We start from the raw sequence: 24,960 nt of genomic DNA, 5'->3' as shown, positions 1-24,960 counted from the left end.
CATCTGTGTCATGTTAGTACACTACTGCCCCCAAAAATATATTTAAGTAAAAGAATAATTACTGATTTCAGAATTACTCAGACAGCACAGATAGGCAGAACACTAACAGTAATCAGAGTAAATGTAATAAGTTACTTTCCACTCCTGGTTATTTCAGCCCCCCCCCCCGACCCCGCCCCTGGAATATCTACGGGAATATCACGTTTTTCCATTTAACTAGGGAATGCCGTCATCGGAGTGTTGGAGCAGCCGGGACAGACTGTTTGGACACAGATCCAGCTCTGGTCTCTGAATGTTCATGGATGAATGTTGGGAACACGGTGTTTTAGGATCAGAACAGACTGAACCCACTCACTGGTGCGCGCGCGCGTGCCTGCGCGTGCGTTTGTGTATGCGTGAAGACGGAAGTGAAAGGCGGACTTCCCTCTGATGATAATTCATCCTCTGATAGAAACAGTCTGAGGACTACGGCTCCAACGCTGCAGACATGTCTACCGCCTATAAAAACAGGTGAGACACCTCTAACCCCCTTTACCGATGCACGAGCTGCGGGGCACGCGGACAGTCAACATCATCTAATGTAGCAGCTAGCATGCTAACCGACAAACTTCACTGTTTTCAGCTAGCAACAACAACAACAGCTAGCCAAACGTGCGCTGACTTTGGTCAGGATAGAAATGAAAACACACATTTCAGACTTCACTCAAAGCTCAGGGTGAACACCGCTGACACCAGCTCACCGGTTTTATCAGTAGTAGCGTTTTCAGCAGCAATGCTAGCTCAGTTAGCACATCAGCTGACACATCACACTTCCCTAACAGGCTAACATTAGCTACCGTTATCATCCGGTTAGCTGTGTTTGCTGACTCTGTGTTTCCAGAGTACAAGGGTGGAAATGTCAAATAAATCCAGTCAGTCTTTTTTTACTGACGGTAAATTAGCTGCCAGTAATTAAACATCCCATGTCAGCGTGAATAAATGCGCTGGGTTCAGTGTTTAAAGGCAGTGTGATCCAGTTTTCCAGGTTCTGTTTGTACTGTTATTTATTAGAATGCTAATTGTACGTTTGAACAGCAGTAGGTAGGGGTGTGTCATTTTACCTTAATTATTTATAGTTAAATGGCTCTGCTGTTGTTGATAAATTGACCTGGCAATATGGGACAAAAGTGAAATTTTACTTTCTGTGTTTAAGTGATGAAATAATGCAGTGAGTTTCTACAGGCTTTATTATGGGCATTTAACATATGAGTGTTACTATCATAGTCCAGTTATTTATTATTATTTTGGTTCCATACTGTATTGAATTATATTTTTCTCATTTAAGGTCAGCCCTAACCACAAATGTCAAATACTCATTCATTTTCATCTGTTTAACCCTTTAAATGCCATGTTTCATTGATGATGTCTCTGCATTTTTAGATGCAAAATACACACAAAAAAAGATTTTTTTGCAAGTTATTAAATGAAAATTAGATAACTTATTTTTTGATCATTGCACAGACACACTCACAGACTCACACACTGATCTGCACTTAAACCCTCAGAGAGTTAGTGAGGAGGGGAGCAGAGGGCAGTGTAACACTGAAATCTGGTGGAAAAACATGCATTTCCTGCCCTCGCCCATATATGGTAAAAGTGACGTCACAGGGTAATAAAGTGGTCCAGGTGAAAATGTAAAGCCCCAACTCTCAAATGAAGCCCAGAAACCAGAAAATGCATGATTCATGCCTTAATGGCGTACGGATCAAAATAACTGGTTTGAATGGGTTTCAATGGGGACTTTATGCACAGCAGGGATATTAACGCTGTAAAAGAGGTTTACCTTATTTATGTTGGGCTGATTGTTGTGGCTGGGACAGAATTTTGAAAATTGTGCAAAAATGAACAAAAAATACAATACATGGTGATATTAATTGTGAAAGAGGACAAAGTTGTTGTTTTTTTAAATATCAACTAAGTGTGCATTTTTGGCACAGGGGTACCAGAGGGTTAAGAGCTATCAGCTTTCACTGAAGCTGCATGTTTCTTCTGAATCCAAACATCCAGAAGTTTCTTAAATACTCTCTACTACTACTACCATATTATACTACTATACTCTGAGCGTAGACATTGGTTTCATGAAAATAGTGATAGTGTGTCAAAGATAGAGACATGCTCAATGAGAAAGAAGTGCTTGTTAACATAAAATATATTTTTTTCTGTTATTGCAGTAAAATCCCACAGTTGATAGCTTTATTAGTAGCTTTTGTTGTGATTAGGATACAGCTGAGATTCATTGTACAGCCCTAAATACAGTTAGCACAAAGAAATTAGTGTGAAACATGGAGATATAAAAATTAATGCTGAATGTGTGGGAAAATAATCTGATTGATTGTTTTTCAAATGTTGTGATTGCAAGTTAATATGAAATTATGTTAAAGTTCCTCTTCTTATGTATTTTCCAACAAACCAAAAAAAAAAAAATCATCTTTTTATAACCAACACAACATTCAACAGATCAGACCAAGGCTGAACAATAGTGAAAATATGCTAGTTAGTTCAGTGGTTCTCAGCCTTGGGGGTCGCTGGACGCTGAGCGGGGGTCACCAGCTGCCTTAACCCTTTAAAACCTGGCACTCCCATTTGCATATCTATTTTCAACCGCGGGTAGAACTGTAACCAAATGAGATAGAACAATAATTCTATTTGCGTATAAAACCAGAGGAGTAACACTAACATATCACACATTCAGTGTGTTTCAGAGTTCTGTTTCCTTCAAGAAATATCATTCCTTCTTTTATGTAAATGTAGTACAAAGTGCAAACATCAAAAAAACAATACAAAATAATATATAACATGGTCTGCTGCACACATGTATGCTCAGAAGTATCTGGCACACTTAGAGATTTGAGTTCACTACTGAAAATAGTTTTGTTTTTTATAAAGATGCTGTCTTTTTGATATTTTAGCACAATTTCATTTCATTTTTGTTTTTGCCACAGTTTTTAAAGATAAGTGTATGTCAAAAGTGAAGTTTTGAACATACTTAAAATATTTATTTTGTGGTTTGAAATGATTTTATGCAACTATTTTACAATCACAATTCTGAGGGATACAGCTACGACATCTCTGCATTTAGGAAAATGTGTAAATAACCAAAAGACGCTTTTCATTTTTCATTTTACTTGTGTTTTCTTTTTTTTCTTTTTTTTGCACTTCTGAGCACTTTAATTTGTTGCTATAGACATATCACATACATATCATTAAAATTTGGGTTCTAAGGGTTGTATTGGTGCATAGCCAATTCAAATACTCCAAAAATGGCACTACAGAATAAAAATGTAAAGATATGCTTTGGTGGACTTGTTCTATTGTAGGTCATAAGGGGTTAAATATACTTGGAATATTTTTTGAATTACACTGTTACCACTTTACACTAATTTTACCAAATTTTAACCCATTTTTTTGTCATTTTTTAACACCAATTTAGCAAATTTCAGCACATATTTGCCACTTAAAACCCATTTTTGTCCATTTTTAAACCCTTTCCTGCCTGTTTTTGCCACTTCTAAACCAATTCTTGCCACTTTCTGCCTATTGTTGCTGCTGTTGACCCATTATTGCCTCTATCAACCTCTTTTTACACCACTTTTTGCCAATTTTAACCACAGTTAACCTATTTTTGCTCATTTATATCAAATTTCCACTCCATTCCACTTAATTTCAACCATTTTTTGCACTTTTTTTGCCACTTTTTAATCCCTTTTTATCACTTTGTGCCTGTTTTGCCACTTTTATCTAACCTTTGCCGCTTTAACCCATTTTTGTCCTTTAAAAATCCAATTTTGCCACCTTTTCCACCATTTTTGCCTTCATTAGTCAATTCTAGAAGTCTTTAACCAATTTTATGTTTTTAACAAAAATTATTTTATACAAAGAAGGCTAAATGTATAAATAAAGATATTTGTTTTTTTATGAGAGTGGATACTAGTCAGGTCAAATATAAAATATGGTTTTCACAGCTTAACTTCACAATGGACCATGGTTTTGCTGACCTCCATGGCCCCATTGGGTCTAGGTCCCAGAAACCTCCCCCTTTATCCCTCCTGTGTGAACGGCCTTGTCTGCACTACTGACCATTTTTGTACAAATTACCCTTTTCCCCTCTTCTTACCTTAAGACCAGGGGTGTCAAACTTCAGGCCTGGGGGCCAAATCAGGCCCGTGGTACAGTTACACCCGGCCCGTAAGATCATATCCTATTTTTATTATAACTGACCCTAAAATATGAGGTCTGCAGATTTCCTCCAGTATAAAAATTTAAACGTAACCTTGATGAAATATCCTTAAAGGTGCAGTGTGCAATATTTAGCCTAGTAGCATTTAGCTGAACAAACTTGGTAAAATAAAGCAAAACATTTCTAAGACGGTCTATCTAAATAAGTGTTTAGTCATCTAAATTCAAAAATAGCTATTTTGAAAAAAAAAAAAAAAAAGCAACTCAGAATGAACCTTTAATTCATACATAGGAAGGGTCCCCTCCATGGATGCCGCCATCTTGGATTTTTACATGTTTCCATGGTAACATAGAGGAAAAAAGGATAAAAAAAAGTTATTGTATTGTATTGTATTCACATCACAGATATACATTAAATTCAACTGGTTGCCACAGTTTCCAGCAGAGAAATGCAATCTAGAACCCACTTCTAGATGTTGATATTCAGTTTTACACACTGCACCTTTAAGTCATAAATATGTGAAAAAATAAGGAATAAAACCGGAAAGAGAAAAAGAAATGTGAGAAAATAAATCAATTTGTGTTTTCATTTCATATTTTCAATTTTGCATTGCACAACTATGACTTCAATCTTTTATTTTGACTTTAATTTCATATTTTGACCTTTTAAATTTATTATTTTGACTTTTTATCTATCATTTGAACTTTTCAATTTATTATTTCAACCTTTATCTCATATTTTGACCTTTTAGGTGCACCATTTTAAATTGTAAGTCATATTTTTGCCTTAAACACATGGTTGTGACTTTCTTTTAAATACATTTGCCTTTTAAAAGCATTATTTTAACATCTAATTTTGTGTTTTGACCTTTTGAATTAATAAGTTAGACTTTTTATCTCAGGTTTTGAGCCTTTTAACTAATCATTTTGACTTTTTAAATCTCAAAATCATTTATCATCAGTCTATTTTTCCCCATAATGTATTACTGGTGAAGATGAGGTAAACAGTTTGGTTAAATGTGGCCCCTGTTAGGCCCTCAGGTTAGACCTTAATCCAGAATCCGGCCCCTGCTGTGATTGAGTTTGACACCCCTGCTTTAGACTGAACCACTGAGCACAGCTGTTAAAGCACAGCTGTAGTTTTAATGAACCTTTTAACACTCAGATTCTTCCCTCGTCTTCTTTCTGATTTCAGGATACAGGAATTCAAAGTAGCCTTGAGTGAAGAAAACATAAACCTGAAGACACTAAGAGAGCTCTGCTTCAATGGTAGGATTCAAACCGTGACATTCTTTGTTTTGTTAGGATTATTTAGATATTTCTGTAAGTATTTGACCTTCTTTATTCCTCTTAGGAATCCCGTTTGAAGGAGGAATACGATCACTTTGCTGGAAAGTAAGTCACCCTCCATCTTTGGCGTCCTCATAAACTTTTGGTTGGTGGTTCAGTTTTCCCTCAGGAATAATTTTGTTCTATTCTCCAGATTTTTACTTCAAATTTTCATTTTGTTGTCCCTTGATGTTTGCCTTTGAAGACTTCAGCCTTAATAGAATTAACATCCTCAGACTTGTGAACAGGAAATGTGTTTCATAGTTTACACATCCACTCTTAAGGAGTTCATGCTGCTCCCTTCCATCATGTTAGACAAACAGACTGAAAAATTCCTTTATCCCAACTGCCAATAGCCTTTTGAATAGTTCAAGGTAAAATGTGTCTATGACTTATTTATTTTAGTGCCATTGCTGTCATTTCCTATGTGTCTGAACTTTTATTATTCCTATGGTGCGGGGAATTGTTGGGATTGTTGGTGTGAGAAATTGGGATAATAAAGATATCGTTGATCCTTGACATATCTAAAATAAGCTTTTATTGTCTGTGATAACTTAGCTCATGATTGCCCTGCAGACATGGGTTAGTTTAGCTTCACTTGGTATCTTTAGTCCACAATCATTGTTGTTAAATGAAGAGTTGAAGCCAGTGCATGAGTAACTTCTCACGAGACTTAGAGAAGTCAGATTACTGCATGTTAGAGTAAACGTGCAGGCTTCTCTGATGTGTTTTTTATCCTCTTTTCAGATCCTTCTTAATTATCTACCTCTCGACCAGACGCTATGGGAGTCTTACCTCAAGAAGCAGAGGTAAGAAACCTAAGAGCCTGAAAATTTGACAATTTAAGAACAAAATTTTTTAAATAGTGGGCACAAGAATGGTTTGACTTGTGGTAAGTAAGCCTTGTCTGAAATTTTATTCTATCCTGACCTGTATTGCCATGATTTTAGCATGTACTTTCATTCTAACTGGTCTTAAAAAGTCTAAAAAATCAACCTTGAAGAATCTGCGTAGTATCCTGTGTAAAGAGAAACAGAACTGGCGTGCCGGTAGTCGAGTGGTTAAGGCGCACGCCATATTCGCAGGTGACCTGGGTTCGAATCCGGCCCGTGGTACTATTTCCTGCATGTCTCTCCCCGCTCTCCTCCCTGTTTCCAACTCTATCCACTGTCCTATCTAATAAAGGCCAAAATTAAATCTTAAAAAAAAAAAAGAGAAACAGAACTGCTGTTTCTGGTGTCCAACACTCTCTCTGGATTCCCTCTCCATGTTTCCTCTGTGTAATGCTGTCAGACACAGGAGAATGTAGAATCTGGGTAAATACAGTCCTGTTTAAGGAGCACTGCTTTGCTTTATTTTGGCGTCTCTGGGAAACCTCAGCATCAGGTGCTGTTTATCAGTATAGCAGACGACATACTTCATGCTGTTAGGTAACCCGTTTTATTCATGACTCACCGGCTAATGCTGTTAAGGTGGTCTCTCATGGTGGAGCCTCCTGGGGAAAAACACCAACACTCATTCTTCTAAAAGCACAGCTGTGGAAAGCACAACTTTATTTCTAATACATTATGTTCTAGGAAATATAGAACAATTATTATAAACTAAACATTAGCATATAAATCAGTGATACGCAACATGTGGCTCTTTTATGTCTTCATTTGAAGTATTATTCCCCCAGAAACCTTAGAAAAGGGAAACTTTGACCTCAGAAGTTAATCAAATTAATCAGTTTTTTTCCCAGACTAATACAGAAGTCAAACATAAATGTCCCATTTTGCCACATTTATCCCATTTTTGCCCTTTTTCTCTAATTTGTGCCACTTTCCACCCAATCGCCATTAAAAACCACTTTTTCTCTACTTTCTGCACACTTTTTCCTCTTCTTTTTGCCACTTTTTCCCCATTTTTCCCCTTTTTCACCCATTTAAGCTACCCTTTGCCATTAAATACCACTTGTTTCCTATTTTCTGTCTTATTTTGCTTCTCTTGACTGCTTTTTGCCCATTTTAGTCACTTTCCTCTCATTTTCTGCCACGTTTTTGCCACTTTTTGAACATTTTTGCCACATTTAACTTATTTTTATTGCTATTTTAGGCCGTTTTTGCCACTTTTCACCACTTCAATTGTGGCTCTTGCAAAGGTATTTTTCAATAATTTGGCTCTTTGGTTGAGCAGGGTTGAGAAACACTGGTATAAAAGCCACTATTTCATCATACATGAGCAGAAGTCGTCACATGGATCCTCGTTACGGTTGAGCCGTGGTAAAAACAGGAGCTCTTTGACAGCATTCATTCATTCATAGTGAGAGCGCTGCTCTTCAAGGACAAAGACATCTACTGATGCTATTCCCTGGCAGTTTAACTACACGGAACACCAAATTTTAAAGGTAGATTACACAATTTCAGCTGTTAGAATACCTTACACATCTTTTTGTTTTTTTTGATTGGTACATTTTTGTTGGATGTAGAAAGTATCTAACTTTGCAAAACTGATGGGTTGTCCAGATCTGCAGTGTTGATTTTGGCAGCTATTTTTAATTTTAATCCTAGTTTTAATCTTTAAATGAAATGCATTTTAGTTTTAGTCACATTGTAGTCATTTCTACCTGTTTTAGTTTTAGTCCATTAAAGTCCTCACATTTTAGTCTTTACTTTTAGTCCAAGCATTTATTCTCTTGCCTAAATCTGGTACCAAATCATGGTAGAGTGTTCTCTGCTAAACCAGGGGTCCCTGCTTTCTACAGCTGAGAGGCAGAATAGATACAGATGTGTTGATTTTTGACAGATTTACCCACAGTGGAGAAATATCACAGATTTTGGATGACCGACGAAAACAGCATTACATTTTAGTCTAGTTTTAGTCATCACAGATCTATTTTTGTTAGTCTTAGTCTAGTTTTTGTCATGAAAGAAAAGTCTGTCGATGAATAGTTTTAGTCGACAGAATTAACACTGCATGGCTGAATTTCAATCTCCTCCCTAAACCCTGAGCGCTCAATGACTTAACTGACTGCACCTGGAAAGTGGTTGAGTGAGTGAGGCTGCAAGGGCTTGAAGTGGTAGAAACAGGAATGGGACAGCCCTTTGGTTTTTGTTGACAGTTGGCATCTTGCAGAGCTTAAAACAAGGATAAAAACAAGCGTGCCTCACCTACAGACCTATTTTCTCAGTGGATGAAGGCTGTTTAAATATAATAAAATATAATATACTTACAAGAAAAATACTTTTTTTTGCAGCATCCACCTGTTTTTGCACCTTCCATGTTTTTTTGTTTACAATTTCACTCTTTTCACTTCACTTTTGTAGCTTTTACCAGCGGGCATCCCCCGAGAATCCCTGTCATACGTCACAATGCAATGAACTATGGGTAATTCCCTCATGCTAAGTCTGCAGAGATGCCCACTAATGGAAAGGGTGCATGAAGGGCTCAAAAAGTCAGCTAGGGATCCCTCACTCACTTTATGATTTGACAGTGGGACAGCCCTAAACCCTCATGGACTTAGCGGAAGCGCACCTCAAAGTCAGTGAGTGTGTGAGTGTGGACATTGGGATTGGGCCCATGTCTTTCATCAGGAGAATCTGGCTTGCTAAGCTTCAATCTAAAATGTTTGGTTTGAGAACAAATGGACCAACTAGGATAATTTGAGGAGAAAGAGGCGGTTGCTACAGGCGTAGTTTAATTGACGTAACTCATATCCTGTAAACAATGGCGGCCAGTGAAGAGATTAGCATGGGTGCAGCAATAGCAGCAGTTTGGTTGAGAGTTGGTTGTTCTGCACTCGGGAGGCTGTTCCTAACTCCTGCAGTCGTGTGTCCTTGGGCAAGACGCTCAACACTTAGCCTTAATTTGCTCCCACTGCTTTATGGGTGTAAATGTGTACAAATTCTCAAAGGGGACATATTTTGCCCTTTTAAGACAAGTTTATATCGGTCTCAGAGGTCCCCAAAACATCCATGTGAAGTTTGTTGCTATAAAAACACTCCAGTATTGGATGTTTGTGTGTCTGAAAACCCCTCTGTTTCAGACCTGGGGGCGGGGCTAACTCCCCATGTGAGTCCTGAGGGTAAAATCTGAGAACGGCTTGTTTGAGCAGACATTTTCTGAAAGGTGGAGAAAGAGAGGGAAGAGGGAAATGGATTTTTTCTGGTACTTGAGGGGATTGTGGACAGGCCAGGGACACATGTTTTTGTTAGGAAAGCCTGAAAAAGTGATTTTTGCATAATCTGTCCCCTTTAAGTAAGTGATCCTTAACTGGCTGGACCAGTTGAGAATCACTGGTCTGAGGGGTATTGTCCAGATAGCTGTGAAATATATTTCACGGTAAAAACATCTGAAAGTGAAAACAAAAGTTAATGAGAATGGAAGTTTTCAGTTTTAAAATATGAAGTGGACTTTCTGCAGAGAAACTAAGGTGGTTCTCCTGCATTTTTAAGCTGAAAACAGACATTTTTCCCTGTTTTTGTGGGATAAAAGTCTCCTGATGATAAACAAAATGCACCTTTAGGAATGACTGCTTAAATCATGCTGCAGTTTGATATTTGCTGCTCCTTTGTTTTTGATACATTTTTCTGTTTTGGTTGTAATTGTTTTAGGTGGTGATTTTAGAAAGGCTGTTTTTAAAGGAGGCTGCTTCAGTCTTTTTTATTTGGAGGGAAATATCTAGTGTTTTGTGTGCAGATACTTTAGAGTAGCAAATAGAATCAGTTGAGTTTATTGATCATGGGACAGTGTGCAATGACATTGACCCTTTGTAAATGAAAACATGGTTGCACCAGATTTACTGAGTCACTGATTAACGTCCGTAGTCCCACATAAAACTGATGCAAACATCTATTAAACTCCTACATAGCAGGACAGTCTTGTAGATGTTTCCCTCAGATAAATCATGATTCTGAGCTGCTTGACTCAACGCTGCTGCTAATATGTGACTAATAAACTCCAACTTCTCATTCTTCGGTTCTCTTTCTCTGTCCCGTGTCGTCCTCACAGGGAGGTTTACTCTCAGTTTCTAAAAGAAATGATCATCCAGCCAGGTATCGCCAAAGCCAACCTGGGCCTGTCCAGAGAGGACGTGACGATGGAGGATCATGTGAGTGGAGTCTTTTCTGTTTTTCCTCTTCAGGAGAGTTTAACTGAGAGTGATGGCTGCCCTGATTGATGGAGTAGTTACACTTCTGAAGTCCAGACATATTAAAGTACGACTCTGCAGCTCTTCTCTTTAGGTAAACATTTAACCATCTCTCACACAGTGAAGGGCAGCTTTGAAATAATGAATCTTTATTGTCCTAAGACTTTGACTTCAAGTCTTTGACTGCTTCAGTACATGTTAGAAACACAGACCTTTAAAACATTAAAACAAGAACAATAAAGACTGTGAGACCTTTATGAGAAGGAACTTTGAGCTTTGAGGTCATTCTCCAGCCTGTTTAAACTGGTGTCATCAGATCAGCTGATCCAAAAACTGAAAAAGAAGCCAAGTATTGCAATTCCCAGTTTTAATTACAGATTAGAAATATCTTTATTTTGCATTTAAATACAAAAATATTCCAGTCCTTATTGAAAATGTGAGGTATTTCTTCCCAGCATGCTGATTAGTGAATAAATGGTTGTAATACAAAGTACGTGGATCTATTTTCCTGCCTGCGTGGAGCATAAATGAGCCTTTAATCAAGACACACACCTGGAACACACTAAAACGGCTCCATGATCCACTCTGTTGAGAACCAGGGACTATGCATAAGCAGGAGTGCATGTACAAAATGACTCACTGATCACCAGTTAATGTGACAGCATTTATCCTCTTCAGGAGCTAGTCAGCTGTCATTAAGAGTTATTATTATCATGTGTTTTTATTTTGTTGAATGTTTTTCAGCCTCTAAATCCGAATCCAGACAGCCGGTGGAACACCTACTTCAAAGATAACGAAATCCTGCTGCAGATAGACAAGGATGTGAGGTAAGACATAAAAAACTTTATTTAAAAAAAATCCTGTTTGCTGATGCGATAAAATGACCATTTTTGTGTGGGTCTCAAGAGGGAATAACAAAAGAGAAATAACAATAAACTATTTATTTATTTAACCTTTATTTAACAATGATAAGTAGAAGGGAATGGATACTAATCACAAATAAAAACACATTTCTGCATGTGCTTGTTTGCATTTAAATATTAGAAATATAATTCTAACATCCTTTTAAAAGGATCAGAACAAAGTTAGTCATACATAAAATCCTTTTTAAGAGAATTCCAGCCATTTCTTTTGTTTTTCTTTTGCAGGCGTTTGTACCCAGACATGGCGTTCTTCCAGCGCCCCACAGAATACCCCTGCCAGCTGATCCTGGATCCTCAGAACGATTACGAGACGCTGCGTCGACGAGTCGAACAAACCACGCTCAAAGCTCAAACTGTGAACCGCAACCGCAGCGGCGTCACGAATGTAAGGGGGATGATTTGTTAGAATGTGGGTGTAAACAAGCTAACAGGCTAACAGGAAGAAAGGTGATGCACATGAACTTGATTTTAGCCCGCCAGTCCCTTGAATTGATGTAAAGTTGCACCTAAACATATCAAACTGCAAATGTATGCATGCTACACCACAGTCATTCAAGGAGACGGGCTTCACTGATGTTACTATGGCCAGTTTATCATCAATAATTCCAGTATATTCTGTGTTAAACTCTCTTTTAGGTCAGCTCTCCTGGGAAGGCATTGAATCTGTACCCCTCTAATGAGTACGAGGTTCTGCCCAGTGGGAGTGAAGCTCACTGGGAGGTGGTCGAGCGAATCCTCTTCATCTACGCCAAACTGAACCCGGGCATCGCCTACGTCCAGGGCATGAATGAGATCGTGGGGCCCATTTACTACACGTTCGCCACGGATCCTAACAACCAGTGGAAAGGTTGGGAACGTCAGGGTTATGATTGGACAAACTCAAAGGTTTTAGTGCGCTGAGATGAATAAAACTCTCTGTGATTGGTTTGTAGAGCACGCCGAAGCAGACACGTTCTTCTGCTTCACCAACCTGATGTCAGAAAACCGAGACAACTTCATCAAGAGTCTGGACGACTCTCAGTGCGGCATCACGTACAAGATGGAGAGCGTTTACTCCATGCTCAAAGACAAAGACCTGGAGCTGTATCTGAAGCTGGTGAGGTCACTTCCTCTTCAGTCTCTCGTCTTCATGGCGCGCTAAAGCCTGGTTCTAAACTAACTCATACCCCTAGTTCCTGTTCAGCTGCCACCTTCTTAAAAACGCAACATTTTAAACGTATTTCAGTGAGTCATGATACTTGAGGTTATAACGTCCCATGTTGGTGATAGCCGAGGGCAGAGATGCCACGTACCTGCTGTACCCCTGCTATGGCCATCACTTTGGGAAGCTCCAGGTTAAAGAAAGGGGGCGACTGTGGTGGTATACTGATGTTTCACTTATCATCTCATTTTCTGTCCACACAGGAAGAGCAGAAGATCAAACCGCAGTACTTCACCTTCCGCTGGCTGACCTTGTTGTTATCTCAGGAGTTCCTCCTGCCAGATGTCATCCGGATCTGGGACACCCTGTTCTCGGACCAGGACCGTTTCCACTTCCTCATCCTGGTCTGCTGTGCCATGCTGGTGTAAGCTTCTCAGACCTCATCTACTCCGTGTAATCCTGCAGCATCTGTGGCTTTGATTGTAAATGTTCTCTGTGGTTTCAGACTCATCAAAGACAGCATCATGGCCGGAGATTTCACCGTCAATATGAGATTACTACAGGTAAGTGTTGTCATGGGAACAGTTTAGCCGGCTAGCTTCTATGCTAACCTGTTGTGTTTGGTACAGGTGTGTGTGGTGATCGTCTAAGGGTGCGTTCACAGCAGAGCTCTTTGGTCCGCCTTAAACGAACTCTGGTCCATTTTCCCGGATAGTCCGGTTCATTTGGAGTGGTGTGAAAGCTCAAACAAACTCTGGTGCGGACCAAACAAGCGGACTCTGGTCTGAACCCTGGTGCGGTTCGTTTGAGGTGTGAAAGCAAAGCGGACCAACTTGTGAACCAAAGGCAGGACATGGCATTGGGCATAGTGATATATGGATTTATATGTGATTTAATATGCTCAAATACATGTCGGTACCTCGCTTGGTGTCTGTGTAGCCATAGCAACACGTTGTCGTTGGTGCTGATTTATTTGTCTCCTGTAAAGACCAACGTGCTGAACAGCTCACCGCCTCGCTGGCTGCTCATAACGCCGAAATGCAAAAGCAGAAACCCTAAGTCAGCGACAATTCTGTTTTATCATTGTTTATGTGGAAGTAAAGACCGGCTGAAAGAGATGGATTTCTGGTTTCGTGTTCTTTTACGCCTTCTTTTCCTCTTGGTTGCTGTTTGTTTGTGACAACAGCGCCCCTAGCAGGCAGAGGTTGTAGGTGTTCAGACGGTTTGGTCCGTTTGACCAAGAACAATGTGAATGCCAACCAAACCAAAAGAAAATGCAACAGTGTTGTAATTTCTGTTCCAAAACGGACCGAGTCCCCCGGACTATCAGCTGTGAAAACGACCCAAGTGTGTGCTGTTATGACTGTAGCACCTTTAGCATGCAGGCTAGTCAACCTGTTGGTTTCTGTGGGTGAAGAAGCTCCATGGGAGATATTGGCTGCCTGCTCTGATCACCTGTGCAGGTGGAGGTGCCTCCTGTAAAGTGAATGGACTCTTCTTCTCTGTTGACCCTGCCTGCCTACTTTGCTCACACTGCCATCTGGTGGACATTCATGTAAAACTTTTGAATTCTCCCTGCAGAGCCACATTTGACCAATAAGAGGAACTGAACACCAAGAAATTCTGGTCTTGTGCCGTTTTGAATAAAAAGTACCATAAAATTATACTGCTAAAGGATTTTTTTAGTAAAAAGTTAAACAAAGACTATGACACTCTTTAAAGCATGCTTCTTTTTCCATTTGACCAGCTGACTTCCTGTCTGGGCACTGAGATGCTGATTGGCTGTTGAAATGTATGATGTGTTTCGTTCTAAAACTAGCTATTTGTGAGTTGACACTCTGAAGCACAGGCTGTGATTTACCACACTCGTCCCCTACTCCCTATCCACTTATAGTGTTCAGCATATAGTGGATTATAAAGTGGACTTATCTGCATAGAAACGCTTTCAGCCACTTCTCCGTCTGCAGACCGTGGCATCGCCACTGTCTTGTTAATCTTTGGTCTGAAGTGTAACCCTTTAGGAAAGTGCTTTAATGAAAGTGCTCATTGATAATCTTAAACTTCTGCCTCTTTGTGTTAGGACTACCCCATCTCAGACGTGCACACCATCCTGATGAAGGCCAAAGAGCTGCAGGATAACTCGTAACCTGCTTTGCCATCTCCTCCTGCCCTCTCTCTGCAGACGCGGTAGGTGGAAGCTAAAAACATTAAGAACAGTCATGAACAGTCAAACATGTAAACGTTGGAGGAGTTTATCATGAAGAGCCTGGACAGAAACCCAGCGTCCTGCTGTAAAACTCAGTGTTCCATCATGGAGGACCGCCGTGAAACCTTCGAGGAATGGTCAGAGTATTCCCTCCTTAGAGCCAGGAGGAGGTGCCGCTCGCTTCCTGGTGCATTATGGGAAAAACGCCAGACTTGTTGAGCTCAGATGTTAACGTTTGCACTGAGCATCAGAGGAAAGCAAGCCACGTTAGTCCAACACTACAGATCTCAGCAGGAAGGCTGGAAAAGGCTCCAAATCCTTCTGGGACCAGGTCTAAAGTCTGAATGAAGAAACTGGGTTGAGCAATAGTGCATGTTTATTCTTTAAGTTTTTTAATCTCTAGAAGTTGAATGTTTTTATGGTGAGAAACATGTATGCCTTATCTGTTTAATGAACGCGGAGACGGTGTTTCTGTCTGGATCAAATAAATATGAAGTGACAGGCCTCGCCTGGTCAGTATTGTAGAAGTAACCTTTGTCCTGTAACCGATGTTCATGAAGCTCCATTGAAATCAGTTTAACTTTAATTTAACAGAATCATATTTCAGAGCTATCAGAGGAAACTGTGCTGCTGCTCACACCGGACATTCCTGCTTTATTAGAGATAACACGGCTCTTTTCTAATTGAAGGCCCGGGCGTTTCCTATGTTCCAGTACTGTCATCACAGATTACTGAGGTTTATAAACAGAATTCTGGACATGGAGCTGCCAGGGTCTTCTCTGTGATCTGCTGCTCATCAGTCCTGTGTCTGCAGGACAGTGGTCCTCAAATCCCCGTCATGACTGAAATGAAAAGTGATGGTGACATCTGACTCCGTGGTGGGAGGCTGTAGTAACAACCACTTAGTCACCACGCTGCAGTCAGCCTTCAGTTCTGCTGTTCTCTCCCCCTCCCTCTGCTGTGATGGTGGCTTTTACTCCGGCTCAATAAATGCCATCAGCTCGCTGACACGGCGCTTGAACTGAGGGAGCACTCTTACTAGATAGTCCATACTTTCCAAAAGGAGAAATGTGCCGTGTGCTCTTGTTGCATGGTGAACTCCAGGTAAAAACCCGGTGCTCTGGAAGAGTGAAGCGTAAATTGTTGAAAAATGGAGAAGGCACCAGGGCTTTAGGCCCACTGGCTCGAGTCCAGTGTTTATTTCATCAACAAAACCTAGACTAAGACGAACAAAAATAGATCTGTGATGACTGAAACTAGACTAAAATGTAATGTAGTTTTCGTCTGACATTCTAAATCCGTGATATTTCTCCACTGTGGGTAAATCTGTCAAAAACAATACATCTGTATCTATTCTTCCTCTCAGCTGTAGAAAGCAGGGACCCCAGGTTAGACAGAGTGCAGAGAACACACTACCATGATTTGGTCCCAGATTCAGGCAAGAAACTAAAAGTTAAGACTAAAACGTGAGGACTTTTTAATGGACTAAAACTAGACTGAAATGTTTTGAGTTTTCGTCGACTACAACTAATACCCCTTCCCCACTGGCTGAAAAACCCATTTAAACACGCTAACAATCTGCTCCTGTCGGCAGTGGGAAAGGCTCTAATTGGCATTCAGACCCGTGTCGACTGATCCTGCAATGGACACCGGTTTTTATCGGCTCGCCTCCGATCGGCTCCAGTGGGAACGTCACACCTGGGTGAATGTGGGATGACTTTGGCGTAATGTGCCCACGTTGTTGTTTTTTGGACTCAGCGTGTGAGATTTACAGTGCTTCACAAATTTATTAGACCACCCTAACCCTAACCAAAGTAAGGTTTATGCCACAGCTGCCCTAAATTAACAGCATTGGTAATTACCAAAATCACACCAATATGTAGAAGCTCTTTAACCCAAATGATATTTTTAATGCTAAAATAGAATTATTATTGTTATCCATGAATTTTCAAATTAATTGATTTACCAAAAAAAAGAAAAAAATAGTAAAGCACATTAATATTTCTGATGAATATGTCAAATTATAGTTATTTACTGTCATTCCTGAACAGAAAAATGAGTTTTAGTGGTTGAATGTTATGCTTGATTGATTTCTGACTTCTCAGAGAAGCCCAGTGAGCCGGCTCAAATTTGGGTGAATTTGGTTTGAAATTCCTCATTCCTGTTCAAAATGGTAAAACGTGGAGAGCTGACTGAAAATGGAAGAGTCCGCATTAAAGCACTTCATGATGCTGGATGGTCTCTGAGACAGATATGACAGGTGGACTAATACATTTTTTAAGCACTGTTTATTTGCAAGATGGCACAGCACTGGCAAGACAGCGGGATCAGAGAGCTTCTATTGATTGGTGGAGAAGAGGAGATTCGGCGCCAGGTCACAGGGACTGTGCGAGACACAACTATATACAACAACATAGCCAAAATGTTCCTTTCCGTTGTTTACATAGCTGTGTTTCGGCACGATGATGATGTGACGCACCAGAGGAACAAAAAAACAGCCATGCAGCTCGTCTGCTGGCGATCAGACCCGGGTTTGCTGGCAATGGGAAAAGAGTCACTTGCTGATTGTTCGCGGGATTACCCATGTTTGAAAAAAACAGCTTTTACACACTAATTTTAGTGGGAAAGCGGTGTAAAAGACATTTGATCTAAGGACTAAGACTAAAAATAAAATGGCTGCCAGAATTAACACTGCTCGGGTCAGGGTTTCAGTTAAAGCCTTTAATATCTCAGGGCATATCTAATAAAAGACAATGAAATCACAGAAATAATAACAATAAAGGCCATTTTTCATCTGTTTAAAAGCACAAGGAGCCTGACTTTATGTCCCAGATGCTACATAATAATAGTGGGTTATCATTGTTCAGATTAAATCAGGGAGAAGGGAAGAGAGGAGAGCACATGTATGCTCCATAGACAGAGAAGATCTTTGGCTCCTCTGTCCTGATGAAGCTCAGTTTATTTATTAAATGTGAGAGAACTATTCAACTCTAAATCCCTTCTAGAGCTCCTGTAAACATTGCCTGTTAACTGTTATTTTTAGACCCGAGCCTTTTGATGAAGGATTTAATGAAACACCATTGGAGGCGCTCTCTCAGCTCTTAGAACCATCCCGTCCCATGATGCAACACGGCTCCCTCGTAGCTTTTCAGCTTGAATTGAGCTGTTATTGCAAGGAAAACCGTGTCGCACCAGTAGTTTATCAGTGTGTCCTTTAAAAGCATGTTTATCTAACATGAGGGAGAAAGGCTGTTAAAAAGGCACTGCTAGCCTCTTAGCTTGTGGCTAATTAGCCTCCATTCATTCTTAGCAGCATGTAGGGTTACCAAGCCCCAGTCAGAGAGCTTCAGAGAGGATGTTAGAATAAGAGGAGGGAGAGTTCGCTCTAATATCAGGACAGCACTGAAGACAGGAATTAATGCAGAGTCATCACTTTTTGAAAATGGATCAATAATGCAAACAGAGCCTGAGGTGAACTTAAAGCGTCTAAAACAGGGGTGTCAAACTCAGTCACAGCAGGGGCCAGATTCCTGATATAGGTCTAACCCGAGAGCCTAACGGGGCCAACAATTAACCAGTAATAAAATATGAAAAAAACACTGATAATAAACCATTTTGAAATTTAAAATAGTGAAAACAATAAGTTTAAAGCTCAAGAAAATCATTTTAAAAAGTGAGATAAAAGGTCTAGACACAAAATAAAAATGGAAAAACTGTGTATTAAAATGCAAAAATCAAATTCATAAGTTTTGAAAGTCAAAATGTCAGATAAAATTCAAAATCATGAGTTTAAAAGTCAAAATATGAGTTAAAATTTTAAATTGTGAGTCTCAGGGGTAAAAATATGGGAGTACTCAACCAAAGTTAAAAGGTTGAACTGTTCAAAATATGAGTAAAATTTTGAAACTGTGAATCTGAAGGTCAACCTATCATGTAAATAGTAAAAAATATGAATCGAAAAGGTCAAAGAATGTAATAAAAAGTCGAAATCATAAGTGTGAGTCTTAATTTTGAGATGGTAAATTGAAAACATGAAATGAAAACACATTTTCTTTTCCAACATTTCTGTTTTTATCTCTTGATTTTCGGTGTTTACTTTTTCAGCTTTGGTGACTTGAACAAGGATATTTTAAATGATCAAGTTTTAGTTTACATTTTTATACTGGAGGAAATCTGCCGACCTCATACTGGAGGGCCACTCATAATGGAAATATGCTATGAAATTGCGGGCCATTTATTACTGTACCACGGGCCAAACTTGGCCCCCGGGCCTTGAGTTTGACCCCCCTGGTCTAAAGATAAGATATTCCTTTATTAGTCCCACAAGGGGAAATTCCAAACACAAACAACAAAACAACACTTGCACAGGTGAATCTGCATTCCTCCAAGAGTAAAAACATTTAAAGTCTGTTTAGCATCGCTGTTGGAATGCTAAATCTTCATTTGACTGTTAACCCTGCAGCAGTCTAAACTTCATCTCTACAGCCCTACGGCCTCTCTTCATTACGCAACAAGCTCAAGCCCACTTTCTCCTTCAAACAGGCCTGTGGTTAATTTTCTTTAACTACAGAAAAGCCTTGTTAGCTGGGAGTTAATGTGTTGTTTAGGTCAAGCTTGATGGTAAAGCTTTAAATGTCCAGTGTGAGGATCAGCACAGCTTCACCCACATTCTCTTTTCTTATTCTACCAGGTTTTATGTGCATTTCATTCTGGTTGATTCAGTCTGGATTACATTTGAATGTATTTATGAACTAGAACTACCACTGCCGAAATATCCAAACACAAGCTTGTAGGGTTGCCAGATCAGAGTTTTAAACTTTTAATGAGAAGAGCTAAGCACCAAGAAGCTTCTAGTTTTAATGATCAACCCAGTCACGACTCTGCAGGAGTTTTTTTGCAGCGTTTGTTTTTTTCCTAAGCACCTTGCATGAAAAGGATGCCAGTTTTTAAGATTTTACATTTTTGATGTTATTGAACATTTAAAAACAGTATGATTTTAAACATGTGGTATCAGAAAGCATGGAGCATTCACAACCGTACAAGCTTGTGATGTTGATAAGGAAGAAGTAGAAAAACTTCTCAGATATGAAGGTCCTCTTTATAAGCTGATTCAGACCAACTACACAACATCTGAACCCTCCACAAACATCCCAGACATTAACATGCACCATTTTCTAGGCAACTACTTTGTGTTTTTATATTCTGATTTTTTATTTTTAATGTCAGTCCTTTAAAATGGATGAGATGTTAAAAAAGTTTTGAATTTTCTTTTCTGTGTGAAAAATCTGCGCCATGTAAACGTGGTGTGGGAGGGTTGTGGATGTGTGAAGCTCGTTTTACTGTGAACAAACACGCAGTGCTTTTAAAATGTTTTAGTAAGATGCTCTAAAACGTGTTTATTAATGAACATTTCTCTCTTTTTATTTGTGTAAAGTTCCTGAGCGTGCCGGGTTAGGTTGGGGGTTAAAATTTGTGGCTGGAATGAGGAACTGGATGACATTTGAGGGTTTTTTTTTGGACTCATTTTACCTTCTTTGTTAAATTGAATCAACAAAAATTTAAAATAATAGTGAGGAAAAATAGGTAGAAATACTCAAATGATGTTGGATTTAGACATACAGTCTGGGCTGCAGAGTTAAACTAGACAATGAGAGTCATTAAATTCCTGCAGTCTTTTATATCATTACTGTTAAGACTTACTGATGTTTTTTTAATTATTATGGAAATTATTCACTTTCTTTCACCCCTGCTTTTATTAAACACTAAAAAAAATCACACTAGAAAGCCTTTAGAGTTTTTGTCCTCAAATAAGAGTGAAGTGGAAAGTTGAATAAATATTCTTTATTATTGATGAAATCAAAAGGGTCAATCAGGCCATATTCTGTTCTTATGTTTATCAGTCAATCCCAGGAAATCTTCAACAGAAATGTCTGAATCTGTGCTTTTGGCCCCCTAATCCAGGGGTGTCCAAACTTTTTCCACTGAGGGCCACACACAGAAATATATAAGGACGTTGGGGCAACTCTAATACCCGCAAGACGAGGTATATGACATGGATGAAGTCAGAAGCAGAATAAAGGAGGAGCTGGGGTGGAGGAAGGCTGCACGAGCAGCTTGCAGAAAGAGCAGTAGAGTTTGGCCAGGCAAGAGCAGTTTAAATAAGGCAGCATGAGAGTGAATGGCCAATAATGTGCTTGGAGCGAATCAGCTGGCTGTCAGCTGATGAGGGCTTGGGCTAGATCAGCTGACTGGGATATTATTGGTACTGCTATTTGCTGCCAAAACTCATCGGGGAATTATAAAACAAGATAATATTATTTTGATTGCCAATATTTTACCATGTTGAGCACTGTCTCAGTTAGGTCACAAAAATACATCTATTAATTCTTTCTGCTGGGATGTTTGTTTACAACATTAGCGTGGTAGCGGGCCAATCAAAATTGGCCCCCGGGCCACAGTCTGGACACCCCTCCCCTAATCCATCAGTTCCTGCTTACGGTACATTCTGACCCCCCTTCACTTTTTTTCAGTTTTCTGTTTCAGCTTCATACAACAGTTAAAAAAATCATTTTTGTTCTGATTAATCTAGACCCCATCATGACAGAGTAAAAACTGAATTTTAGGATTTCTTGCAAATGTATTGAAAAATAAAAACTGAAATCTTACATCAGTATTCAGAGTCTTTAACTCAGGTTCCTCCATGTTTCTGATCTTTGCCGAGATGTTTCTACACCTTTACTGGAGTCCACCTGTGCTAAATTAACCTGATTGGACATGGTTCTAAAGCCACACCCCTCTCTATAGAAGGCCTCACAGCTGACAATGATAGCAGAGCAGAAACCAAGGGTCAAAGGTCAGAGGAGCTGCAGAGACAGGATTGTTGATAGGCACAGATCTGGGGAAGGCTAGACAGAAGCATCTCATCAGTGCAAAACACCAAAGAAGGCCTGCTTGGAGTTTTCGACAAATAAAAAGCTAAGCTGGCTTTCCTGTTTCTCTCTGAGGAGAGTCTTCATCTCTCCTCTCCTCCATAAAGCCCAGATCAGTGAAGGCTGCAGTGACGGTTTTCCTTCTAGAACTTTGTCCCATCTCCACACAGGATCTCTGGGGCTCAGAGTGACCATCAGGCTCTTGGTCTCCTCTCTTACTAAGGTCCTTCTCCCCAGATGTTGACCAGTTCTAGAAGAGTCCCTGTTGGTTCAGACTTCTTCATGTGAGAATCCTGGAGGCCACTGTTTTCTTAGAAACCTTCAGAGCAGTAGAAATGTTTCTGTAGCCTTCCCCAGATCTGTGCCTGTCAACAACCCTGTCTCTGAGCTCTTTTTGACACTTTCAATCATGAAAATAAAGGGTGCACGGTAGAATCGTGTCTACCTTGGTGTAAGGAGTTGCTCATTATGGATAAAGGGTATTGAATTTTAGCTTTTGGGCTTATTCTGGCATATTTAAATGGATGTTTAGCGAGATATGTTTATGAATTTGCACTGTCCTAATTCAACAAAATCTAAAATAAAAATATTAATATGATTTAAAAGACAGCATGTCTTTGAAAGGTAGGGGGCAGAAGTTTGAAAATTAAGTGTAACAGAGTTTAATCTTGACATTTCCTGAACAAAGCCAGCCCAAACATGCCTCTTTTCCAGCCATATCTGTCTCTGATACTCCAATACGCTGATGATCTTAAAATGTTCACTACAAAAGATGATGAGGCATTCAAAGACCAAAAGAAAAGCACATTTAGCATTGAATCCTGTGCAGAAGTGTTGGAGTATGTTTTATAGAAGGACTGTTACTAATGATGGTATCCACATCCTCCTCTTTTTAACGTGTATTTATTTCTCTCTCTGGCTGTGTGAGCGTGAGATTGATGACGATGTTCACTTTACTCTTTATGTCTCCTGTCAGTTATTTGCATGGTTCAGAATTTTGTAAGCACATTTTTGTAACGTCTCCAGTGTTAAACTTGTATATATGTTTTTACTTGTTTGCAGACGTGCATTAAAATGAACAATGGTATAAACAAACATCTCTGTGTGTTAGTCATCAAAGTCATTCTGCTGTCTGTGAGATTCATTAGAGGATATGTAGATTTCTATGAATCATTTTGACTTTGACATGTATGGGTGCACCGTCCACTTCATTAGGTACACCTTTGCTCATGAATTTCTAATCAGCCAATCACATGGCAGCAACCAATGCATTTATTTATGTAGACTGATTGGTGAGTGTCCTGCCATTAATAAATATTAACCCTTTTCTTCAACAACTCAACCGTTTACCTTTAACCTATGTTGAACTTCATTTAAATGTTGTAGCAGTAGGCAAAGGTAAAGTAATGCTGTTACAAGCAACCTAATAAAATAGGCATGTACTTTGGCTGCTTGGACAGCTACAGTCCTGCATAAAAGTATTTTCCCCCTTCCTGATTTCTGTTTTTTTGCATATTTGTCACACTTAAATGTCATATTATTAAAAAATGTTAATATAAGGCAAAGACAACCTGAGTAAATACAAAATGCAGTTTTTAAAAATGATTTCATTTATTAAGGGAATAAAGCCACCCAATCCTACCTGGCTCTATATGAAAAGGTCATTGTCCCCCCTTGTTAAATCCTGAATTAACTGTGTTTAACTACATTTTAGTAAAGCTGAGCTCAGTTTGACTATCCACACCCAGACCTGATTACTGCCAGACCTGTTGGATCCAGAAATCCCTTAAATAGAACCTGTTTGACAAAGTGAAGTAGGATAAAAGATCTGCAACACATCATGGAACCATCTAAAGAAGAACAGATGAGAAACAACGTCACTGACATCTATCTGTCTGAAAGGGTTACAAAGACATTTCTAAGGCTTTGGGACTCCAGCCAACTATGATGGAGAAAAATGTGAACAGTGGTGAACCTTCCCAGCAGTGGCCAGCCTACCAACATGACTCCAGGAAAACATGGACGACTCATCCAGGAGGTCCAGGAAGAACCCAGAACAACATCTAAAGACCTGCAGGCCTCCCTGTTTTAGTTAAGATGAGAGTTCATGATTCAACAATCAGAAAAGACTGGGCAACAACGGCATCATGGGAGAGCTCAAAAAGGCAAAAACCACAGCTGACTGAAAAAAACACAAAGGCTTGTCTCACATTGACCAAAAACATCCTGATGATCCCCAAGACTTGTGGGAAAATATCCTGAAGACTTACCAAACATGGAGCTTTCTGGAACCCTAACCCTCACTCAACAGCTCCACCCATTTTCCCAGAAGTTACCAACTACGGCGACTGTTTGGTAAAAAAAGAGGGAAAAAGTCTTCGACATATAACATTCCTTGCTTTCCTTTGATAATGTCATATTTGAAGCATTTTATGCTTTTAAAAGGACGACATCATCTTCAAAAAATGATGTCATCTTTAAAGGGTGATGTCATCTACAAAGGATGACATCATGTACAAAGGATGACATCATCTATAAAGTATGACTTCATCTTCAAAGGATGACATCATCTACAAAGGATGAAATCATCTACAAAGGATGACATCATCTTTAAAGGGTGATGTCATCTACAAAGGATGACTTCATCTACGAAGTATGACATCATGTACAAAGGATGACGTCATGTACAAAGGATGACTTCATCTTCAAAGGATGACATCATGTACAAAGGATGACATCATCTACAAAGGATCACATCATCTTCAAAGGATGACATCATCTTTAAAGGGTGATGTCATCTACAAAGGATGACATCATGTACAAAGGATGACTTCATCTTCAAAGGATGACATCATGTACAAAGGGTGATGTCATCTACAAAGGATGACTTCACCTTAAAGGATGACATCATGTACAAAGAACAACATCATCTACAAAGTATGACATCATCTTTAAAGAGTGATGTCATCTACAAAGGATGACGTCATCTCTAAAGGGTGATGTCAACTACAAAGGATGACATCATCTACAAGTATGACTTCAACTATAAAGGATGACATCATCTTCCAAGTATGACATCCCGTCTTTGC

At 39.4% G+C, this 24,960-nt stretch overlaps 1 protein-coding gene across 1 annotated transcript; it reads left to right on the top strand.

Moving 5' to 3' along the window:
- Window positions 1–256: 256 nt before the first annotated feature.
- On the top strand, window positions 257–16,282 carry tbc1d13 (TBC1 domain family, member 13). The gene is made up of 12 exons (XM_041810243.1): window positions 257–510; window positions 5,411–5,484; window positions 5,570–5,610; window positions 6,292–6,353; window positions 10,534–10,633; window positions 11,417–11,499; window positions 11,821–11,980; window positions 12,232–12,442; window positions 12,528–12,691; window positions 13,000–13,160; window positions 13,242–13,299; window positions 14,817–16,282. The coding sequence occupies exons 1-12, from the start codon at window positions 488–490 to the stop codon at window positions 14,880–14,882; spliced, it is 1,203 nt and encodes a 400-aa protein (XP_041666177.1). The 5' UTR covers window positions 257–487; the 3' UTR covers window positions 14,883–16,282.
- Window positions 16,283–24,960: the final 8,678 nt, after the last annotated feature.

Source organism: Cheilinus undulatus, linkage group 17, assembly GCF_018320785.1.
Source record: "Cheilinus undulatus linkage group 17, ASM1832078v1, whole genome shotgun sequence".
In the NCBI taxonomy this organism is placed as follows: Eukaryota; Metazoa; Chordata; class Actinopteri; order Labriformes; family Labridae; genus Cheilinus; species Cheilinus undulatus.
This window is presented reverse-complemented; position numbering and strand designations above follow the sequence as displayed.

What these genes read in the sequence shown, in the direction of transcription:
- tbc1d13 (XM_041810243.1), top strand. Translation starts at nt 488, where the DNA reads ATGTCTACCGCCTATAAAAACAG. An exon ending in TCTTACCTCAAGAAGCAGAG is followed by an intron (nt 6,354 to 10,533) that starts GTAAGAAACCTA and finishes TCGTCCTCACAG; the next exon opens with GGAGGTTTACTCTCAGTTTC. An exon ending in TCAATATGAGATTACTACAG is followed by an intron (nt 13,300 to 14,816) that starts GTAAGTGTTGTC and finishes TCTTTGTGTTAG; the next exon opens with GACTACCCCATCTCAGACGT.